Source organism: Solea solea, chromosome 8 (assembly GCF_958295425.1).
Source record: "Solea solea chromosome 8, fSolSol10.1, whole genome shotgun sequence".
Classification (NCBI taxonomy): Eukaryota; Metazoa; Chordata; class Actinopteri; order Pleuronectiformes; family Soleidae; genus Solea; species Solea solea.
In genome coordinates this window covers 26,203,803-26,213,239 of record NC_081141.1, presented here as the reverse complement: position 1 = coordinate 26,213,239, position 9,437 = coordinate 26,203,803, and the positions used below count along the sequence as shown (strand labels likewise).

At 36.1% G+C, this 9,437-nt stretch overlaps 1 protein-coding gene across 1 annotated transcript; it reads right to left on the bottom strand.

Annotated features, from left to right (window-relative positions):
- Positions 1-1,424: 1,424 nt before the first annotated feature.
- klf9 (Kruppel like factor 9) lies at positions 1,425-8,954 on the bottom strand. The gene is made up of 2 exons (XM_058636923.1): positions 8,103-8,954; positions 1,425-5,202 (listed from the first exon to the last, which is right to left on the bottom strand). Exons 1-2 carry the CDS (start codon positions 8,533-8,535, stop codon positions 4,925-4,927), a joined length of 711 nt encoding a protein of 236 aa, XP_058492906.1. The 5' UTR covers positions 8,536-8,954; the 3' UTR covers positions 1,425-4,924.
- Between the last annotated feature and the right edge of the window lie 483 nt (positions 8,955-9,437).

Genomic DNA, 9,437 nt, shown 5'->3' with positions numbered 1-9,437 from the left:
CATAGTATAGTATGTCGTCCAAAATCGGTCAAATACGTCATAGTATAGTATGTCGTCCAAAATGACCTAAAAAAGTCATAGTATAGTATGTCTTCCAAAACCGGTCAAAAAAGTCATAGTATAGTATGTGGTCCAAAATCTGTCAAAAAAGTCATAGTATAGTATGTCGTCCAAAATCGGTCAAAAAAGTCATAGTATAGTATGTCGTCCAAAATCGGTCAAAAACGTCATAGTATAGTATGTCGTCCAAAATGACCTAAAAAAGTCATAGTATAGTATGTCTTCCAAAATCGGTCAAAAAAAGTCATAGTATAGTATGTCGTCCAAAATCTGTCAAAAAAGTCATAGTATAGTATGTCGTCCAAAATCGGTCAAAAAAGTCATAGTATAGTATGTCGTCCAAAATCGGTCAAAAAAATCATAGTATAGTATGTCGTCCAAAATCTGTCAAAAAAGTCATAGTATAGTATGTCGTCCAAAATCGGTCAAAAAAGTCATAGTATAGTATGTCGTCCAAAATCGGTCAAAAAAGTCATAGTATAGTATGTCGTCCAATATCGATCAAAAAAGTCATAGTATAGTATGTCGTCCAAAATCCGTCAAAAACGTCATAGTATAGTATGTCGTCCAAAATGACCTAAAAAAGTCATAGTATAGTATGTCGTCCAAAATCCGTCAAAAACGTCATAGTATAGTATGTCGTCCAAAATCGGTCAAAAAAGTCATAGTATAGTATGTCGTCCAAAATCGGTCAAAAAAGTCATAGTATAGTATGTCGTCCAAAATCGGTCAAAACGTCATAGTATAGTATGTCGTCCAAAATGACCTAAAAAAGTCATAGCATAGTATGTCTTCCAAAACCGGTCAAAGAAGTCATAGTATAGTATGTCGTCCAAAATCGGTCAAAAAAGTCATAGTATAGTATGTCGTCCAATATTGTTCAAAAAAGTCATAGTATAGTATGTCGTCCAAAATTGGTCAAAAAAGTCATAGTATAGTATGTCGTCCAAAATCTGTCAAAAACCTCATAGTATAGTATATTGTCCAATATCGATCAAAAAAGTCATAGTATAGTATGTCGTCCAAAATCCGTCAAAAACGTCATAGTATAGTATGTCGTCCAAAATCGGTCAAAAACGTCATAGCATAGTATGTTGTCCAAAATCGGTCAAAAACGTCATAGTATAGTATGTCGTCCAAAATCCGTCAAAAACGTCATAGTAAAGTATGTCGTCCAAAATCCGTCAAAAACGTCATAGTATAGTATGTTGTCCAAAATCGGTCAAAAACGTCATAGTATAGTATGTTGTCCAAAATCGGTCAAAAAAGTCATAGTATAGTATGTCGTCCAAAATCGGTCAAAAACGTCATAGTATATTATTATTTGTGTTGTTTGGGAAACAAGAGACCAGCAGAAACATATGTAGAAAGAAAAACATTATAATTTTAATGTTAAAACTTTAGAGCAGTGATTATTACATAGATACAGTATAATGTATATTGCAATAACATGGGATGTGCACTGACAGTCCCTGATTACAGTACAGTAGCATAAGAAGTAAAAGCTTCAACCTGAAAGGCACAAACATCTTATCACAGTTGTTTTAATGCCTGAAAAAAAACAAATAAAACTTTACAATGTGTTGTCTGTCTGGATGTTTAAATGCATTCAATAACAATTATACGTATAAAATAAAAAGAAAACAACAAAATAAATGATTCTGGCTCCTGTTGTGGACGAATAAGACCTTATAAAAGATTATACACAAACAATACACTGTACCAAACATGCTACATGAGGGAATTCATCCATTCACTCACTAATCAGGACACTTTGTCTTTAAATGACAATGAAAAACTTAAAATGACATTTGTTATGAAAAATGTTGTGCTCTTATGTCACCACCAGAATCAAAATCCTCACATTCTTCCCTGAAAACATGCAGTCCAGAAAAAACAGAGTAAACACAAGTAAGTTTTAATGTACAGCAACTGGCACTGATGGTTGTTTTTATATATATATATTTATATTTATATATAAAAGACACTCGCTGATATCAACATAAATAGTCTGACAATAATCTGTTCATACGTGTAGTTTTTTTTTTCCTTAAAGGTTTGAAAATGTAGAAATTCATCTCTGCTACAAAAGAAATCCTTATTTAAAGGCACAGACAGTCTTTTTTGTTGTTTTTAGTGTTAAAGTTACCCTGTTTTTATTTCACGGCCTCAACAACAAAAAGCAACTTTAAATATAACAATCTAGATTTAATTTGCTCGTGAGGTTTGATCGATGTAGAAGTAAACGACGAAAATGGCGATGCCAGGAAAATAAGAAAATGGTCAGTTTCACGTTATAGTTACCTGTTTAACGTCAAGTGTTTCATGTTATAACAATTTAAATTATTTAGTATTTTCCTGTTATAATGCAACACATTTTCTAGTAATTTATGTGGAATGTTTCATGTTAAAAAACATGATAAAGTTTCATGTAACGTGATAACTTAGGTGTTTTAAGTTCAAGTATTTCACGTTACAATTAAGTCATTCATGGTCTCTTGTTATGTTGTTATATATTATAATGTGGTACATACAATATATACTGTATGTATAAATATATATATACTGTATATATATATCATGTGATAAAATATCTTGTTATAAGGTGACACTTTTCACATTTTCTCAACATAAACTGTCATAATGTGATAATTTATCTCATTATAATGAGATATTATAACGAGATTATTTAAAGTGACTTATTCTAACAGGACAAATTATGTCATTTATTTGTTTATTTTCCTGGCGTGGCAATTTACTGCTTCCGTAAATATGAGTTATGGTTTTTTTTAAGGACTAAAAAAAATTATATAAAGTATTATAGTTACATTTTTCAACACTCTAAACCTACAAGCTCACAGTTTTACCTCTTTAACTATGTCCATAAAACCAACGTCTATTTCTTTAATTCTCTATATTATAACTTTGTATTATTTCTCTCTAACACAGTATATATATATATACTGTTTTCATCTATATACATGATAATACTGCTATTCTGTTCATATGCCTTGTTCTGGACTGAATAATAAACTGTACATGTGTTTAAAGTAGGTGCAACATTTACTAAAGGACTATTCCCAAATCTTTGGCTACGTTCAGATTACCAGGTTGTTTGACGGCTTTAAATTCCCCCTTAAATACAAAATAAATGTGTTTTTAAATTTAACTGAGAAACACAAGTGAGGCAGTCAAAGCCAAAGACATATGTAGTTTTAAATGCTAATCTGAAATTAATCAGATTTTAAGCGGGTAAGAAGCTGGTAATCTGAACGTACTTGTGACACTTTGGGATTTTCTCCTCCAGAGAATTTTGCGGACTTTGTTTTATTGTCGTCTTCACTCAGTAATGAAGTGAAAAAACATGTAATGTTTATGATACGTACATAAATACCACTCAGAGTGTGGAATCTTCCAGATAAAAAAAAAAACAGGCACACAAATAAGACATCAAATAATTACAAATGACAGAAAGACGACACTTGTGCGATTCACCCTGAAAATCCTTAATAAATACCAGTCACTTCAAGGAAAATAAAATCCATGTGTCGTTCTTTCTTTTGATATACAATTGAGAAAATAAAATCTCATCTGAATTTTCTTTGTTGTTTTACCTACTTTTGATTTTGTGCTTAAATCAAATGTTGAAATTGAAAAAACAGATTCAAGCTTTTTTTGGCGCGTGGACAGGAAGTTGTTCATTCTTCTTCGTGTGTTGTTTGGCTAACGTGAAAGGTACAGCGATTGAGCTGAAGAGATGTATGACAATGAAATCCTTGTCTTACTTCAGAGTTCGCTCTTGTTTCCCCTTGAATGAGGCGAAACTCGTGATACATTTTAACCACTTGTGAGATTAGCTAATCCGAACCAAGATAGTCGGCAACTTCAGGTTCACGTGAAAGTGGAAGAAATTAAATCCACATGAGCTTTGTTTTTTTTTTTCATTTGCGACTTTTGTTTTGAGCACAGTCAAAACGTACGAAAAACAACCAGTCTTTTAGTAGCCGTGGAGGAAAAATAGAGTGAAATATCGTGGTTTTTGCATAGCGATATTATACCGCTTTTGAGACACAAGGTATTGGGTTTTTTTTTAGCAATTTTTTTCACTGACAATACAAATAAACATGAAACTTTTTGTGGATTGGCATTAAAAGAAAAAAGAAATCAATTGATTCAGTCCACTAGATGGCGCCAAATGCCAGACCTGTTGTGTGAGTATATCGCGATATATGATTTTGCAAATACTCAGTATTTTTGCAATATCGTGGTTCCAACCCCTATTTTTTTTTTTTGAATGAGATTAAAACTGTAGCATTTTCCCGATTTTAGATTCTTACCTGACTATGAACGAGCATCACTTACAACTTCCACTAAAATATAAGCCAGCTCCTTTTACTTACGACTTCAATTGCTGCTAAGGAGTAACTTGGTAACATTAGGGATTAAAGTTTCAGATATTGATTAAAAAACATTGTTTTTTTAGCAGTTGTTTCAGTAGTTAACCCTGAGGAGTTCAAAATGGCTTCCACCAAACCTATAATCTGTCACCAAACACTCTTGGCTCTTGACTGTAGAACATCTCTGTCGTTTTCTGACAGATTACCAGAAAAAATCCAGTATATTGTCAGTTGAATATGTAAAGAATGAATGAAACATGGATTGAGGAAGCTCAAGTTAGGTTCATAATCTCATCACAGTCATCACACGCGTCACAGAAAGACTTGACTTGACTAAGAATAGTGGTCTGGCCGGATGAAGGGATTACACACGCAAACGCACGCCACACATGTGGGCGTGTCCGTGTTTGTCTCTGTATCTTCTACATGTACCTAATGTATGTACAGTGTGTGTGTGTGTGTGTGTCTCACACTCCTGCAGGACTTTGGTCCCCAGAGTCAGAGGACATGGACACGGAGCAGCGGCGTCTCTTGGCTGCACTGGCGCCCTGAAGCATGCTGGGATGGAAGCCGGCGTGTCGCCGGGCGTGTTTGGTCAGGTGGTCGCTCCGCATGAAGCACTTGTCGCACATCGGACAGTTGAAGCGCTTCTCGCCCGTGTGTGTGCGGTAGTGACGCGTCAGCTCGTCGGAGCGCGAGAACTTCTTGCCGCAGTCTTGCCAGGTGCACTCGAAGGGACGCTCACCTGAGGACACACACACACACACACATTGTTTAATAGAGGAAAAAAACCTGAAAATAGTCACATTCACGAAGCTGAAAAATCATAGAAACGTGTTTAAATTCATTTAAAAAACATTTAATTATTCAATTATAAAAATGTATTTAGGAGTTGCTTAATAATCCATTTATCGAGTAATTGATCATTTGATGATTAATCAGACCAAAGTTTGCTTGATATTTTTTATCAAGCAATTCTTTTGATTGAGAACATAATTTCATGGTTTGGGAAACAATGATCAATATTTTTCAAGATATTAATCGAAGAAATTGTCGACATATTAATATATTATTATAATAATACAAACCACGGCTATTCAGAATATATAACTGTAGTGCAGAAACAAAATACAGATTATAAAGACAGAACAGCAGTCATATAAAGCTGCAAGAATCCCTCGATTGATAGATTATTAATCAACTGCTAAATTCACTGCTGTGCACAGTTTACACCAGTAGGTGTCGCCACTACCCAATGATAAAAACACCTTTTACAGCATCTTGTTTGGATTTATGGATGCTGGAGCTGCACAAATAATAATAATAATTATAATAATAATAATAATAATAATAATAATAATAATGATAATAATAATAATAATAAAGAAATCTTTTTCCCCCTTCATCTGTTTACACAAAATTGCTGAACTTTTAAACCTGTATTGAACAACACATATATTGTCTGCAATGCATTAATAGATAATGTATAAACTAAATAATAATAATACTACATGTAAAAAAAGAAAGAGAGAGAGAGTGAAAACATGTCAAATTAAATTAAAAAAAAGTAATTTTAATTTTAATAATCAACATCAGCCTTTTATAATCTGATTAACAGATTGCTAATGATTATTTCTCAGTTATCTGACTGAATAATCACTCTAACTCTGTGATCTAAGAGGACAAATGGAGGGGAAAGGCTTCAAAACAAACACATGTTGTTTCAGTTTAATCTTAAAGTCAATATTTTCCAGAAATCTTAACAAAAAATATTGATTAATAAACGCTGATAAGTGTTTTTTGCCTCATGATGTTTTTTTTCTAGGCCCCTCCCCCCCACACCGACTCCACGTGTTTTCCTGCACCACGTGTTTCCTCTTGTTTACAACCTGACGCGGGAGGGGAGTGGGGGCGGGGTGATGACGTATGCGGAAGCAGCGCAGGACAAACACATGTGAGGACAACGGTGTCGCAGTGACCTACATGTGATTCGACAGCCGATTTATCGACTACAAGTGTCACTCAATGTTGTTTTTCCTTCTTGTTTTAAACGCTGACTCTTTGTTTATTTGATTTATTATAAGCTTGTTTCCTCACTGACATGATAAAACTGATGCTCTGCACAGATATGTTATATTTATTGTCATAATGGTTTGCACTATACTTTTGCTTTTAATTTGCTGTATTATTTACTTGTTTTTCCACTAATGACCAGAAAAATTCCTTGTATGGTATCAGCAACATCTGACAATGAACCTGTTTCACAATCAGATCAACACATTATGTGCAAGAATTATTAGTGCACTTTTGTTTACGCCCACAGATAAAAAGGTGGAGAGTGTATAATTCTGGCACATTTACATTGTATGTTTATTAATGTGCACTGTCCATGTCAAATAAACCATAAATAAATATATAAAAATATAGGGCTTATTAAATTGCAAATAAAACACATTTTCAAGTGCTTTAGATTTGATTATTTATATTTTTGCATTTGGCTTTTTATACTGATTTTATTGCTTGTTTTATATCATATTCTAGTGCTTTATTGTATGTGTCACTTGTCTAACACGTGAACAATAAAAATCCAATCCAATGTCTATTCCTTACAAAGTTTGATTCTGGATTCAGTTTGTACTGGTGTGTTGTTGTCTATTTCTGAAGCAGATCTTTTTTGATTGATTGATTAATTAATTGATTGATTGCAGCATTTGTATAAAAAAACAGGTGTATTGCTTATTGCTGAGATTACATCAACGCCACAAATTGACCTCAACTCAACTTCACCTGCCAGGAAGCACAAACAGGAAACAGCTCTGCACGAGGTCATCCCATGCTTGTATGACACGCCCCCCCCCCCCCCCCCCCCTTCCTCCCACCTCCTCCTACCCGTACTCCCTTTCTCCAAATTCACATGGTCCACCTTTCCTTATAACCTGTTATTCATTAACAGGAGCATGTGGTTTCTCACTTTTACATACCTTATTTCACTTTAACACACAACAATATTCCAATATTTTTACTCCAATTATCTCTGTGGACATTTTACTGATATATTCATATGTGTGTGTTTAATATCATCTATCTTACAAAAGTATAGTAATATTTTCACATTAAAGTCGCAATTATTAGTATTTTATGTACTTTTAAAATGGACTGAAATGTATGCACGTGTTCTATGATTTATGGATTAATGACGTCATTATTTTCTAAAATTCCTTGCTGAAAATCACGGTCACGCCTCTTGTTCTTCATCTTATGTTAAAAAAACGAGTCTCATCAGTGACGTGAACATGCAAAGTCAGGCAAAAATGCATCAGCGTGCCACGTTATCATGTTGCGCAGAGGTCATTCAATGAGTAAACAAGCGCAGAGAGATAAAAGTGCGTTTAAAATAGAGAAGGCTAAAGTGAAAAAGTCAAATAAATAAAGAAAATTATAGTATGTGATGCCTTTTATCTGTTTAGTTGTTTTGTCGGTGTGAGCAGTGACAATAAAGTTATTTTTGAATAGTGTTTTTGCTCATTTGTGTGTGTGTGTGTGTGTGAGAAAAGGTGACCGTTTCTGCGTCACCACAACAAGAACCAAGAACCGAGCCCGTGACATCTCCGTGGGCGTGTCTCTCAGACCCACGCTGTGACTCACCGGTGTGGACCCGGAGGTGAGCTTTCAGGTGCGAGGATTTGCCGTACATCTTCCCGCAGCCGCTGAACGGGCAGGAGTGTCTCTTCTCCGGGGACTCCTGCCTCCTCACCGCGGCCACCGTCGCCGCCGCCGCTGCTGCTGCTGCCTTGTTCCGGGACTGTTTGGTAGAAACCGACCCGTTGAGCCGGCGCTGCGGTTGCTGCTGCTCCGTCTTCTTCTCCAGCGGCCCGCCGGTGTCACATCTCCCGGCACCGGGGCTGCATTTGTTCAAGTCCAGTAAAATCATAGCCACCATGAGCAGAGTCCGGTTCTCCTGGTTTTCTTTAAGCGGCGCGTCCTCCACAGCTGCTGCTGCTGCTGCTGCTGCGTGGCCCAGCAGCGGAGGTCGAGCCGGGACACGGTCTGCGGGGAGCGACACATCCGCCTCCGACATCACTCACCGGTCACCAGGGAAACAATTCCAACAATAACAATTTAAAAAATATATAAAAATAAATGAAAAAGTAACAGATCAAAGCGTAGTTTTCTCAGGAAACATGTGGTTAACCGTCCGCACGTGACTGTTCCGCAAAAGACTGCGTTTTTCTCGGTGAGGTTGAACAAGGGCGGATAGATAAACCGCCACCGTCAGGAAAAGATCGCAGTTTCTTCTTCTTCTTCTTCTCTTTTCTCTTATTTTCCTTTGTGTGAATCAATAAAAGTCTCGTTGAACTTGTGGTGATTTTTCTTTTATTCGGCTGCTTCACTCACACACTCACGCGCTCACATGCGTCAACTTGGCTCTGTTTTTCCTGCAAACGCAGCGGCAGTTTTTCTTTCTCTCTCTCTCTCTTTCTCTCTGTCTCTCGCTCAACTCCAAGAAACAAATTCGCGGAATCCCGCCGCGTCACAACAAAGCGACGCCGTGATTGGCGGAGAGCAAACGTGACTGGATTTTGTGGAATTGCCTTTTCACAGGAGTGAAAGGCGGAAAAACGGACCAATCACAGGCGAGGTGGGATGGGAAAGGGGGCTGGACCAGGCTGATGCTGCGTTCAAGCCCCCAAGGTGACTGGGAAATATGGAACTATGTCCAGCAAGGCAACAGGAAGGGACTTAAGTTGACAAAATGTGAGAGATGAAATGAATTATTTTTTACCATATAACTTTAGAAAGATTAGTCAACATTAGATCATTGTTACAATGATAAATACACACACATCTTTGTATAATAATACAAAGAAATGTATTCATACAGAGCTTTTAAAGCACATGTTTATAAAGTGCTTAAACAAAGCAAAAATGTGTAAATATAAAATAAGCAGTGACAGAAACAATACAAAATGATGGCAAAAT

Coding starts and splice junctions, on each gene's coding strand:
- klf9 (XM_058636923.1), bottom strand. CDS start 8,535: ATGTCGGAGGCGGATGTGTCGCTCCCCGCAGACCGTGTCCCGGCTCGA. Junction 5,203..8,102: donor TCACCTCCGGGTCCACACCG/GTGAGTCACAGC, acceptor GTGTGTCCTCAG/GTGAGCGTCCCTTCGAGTGC.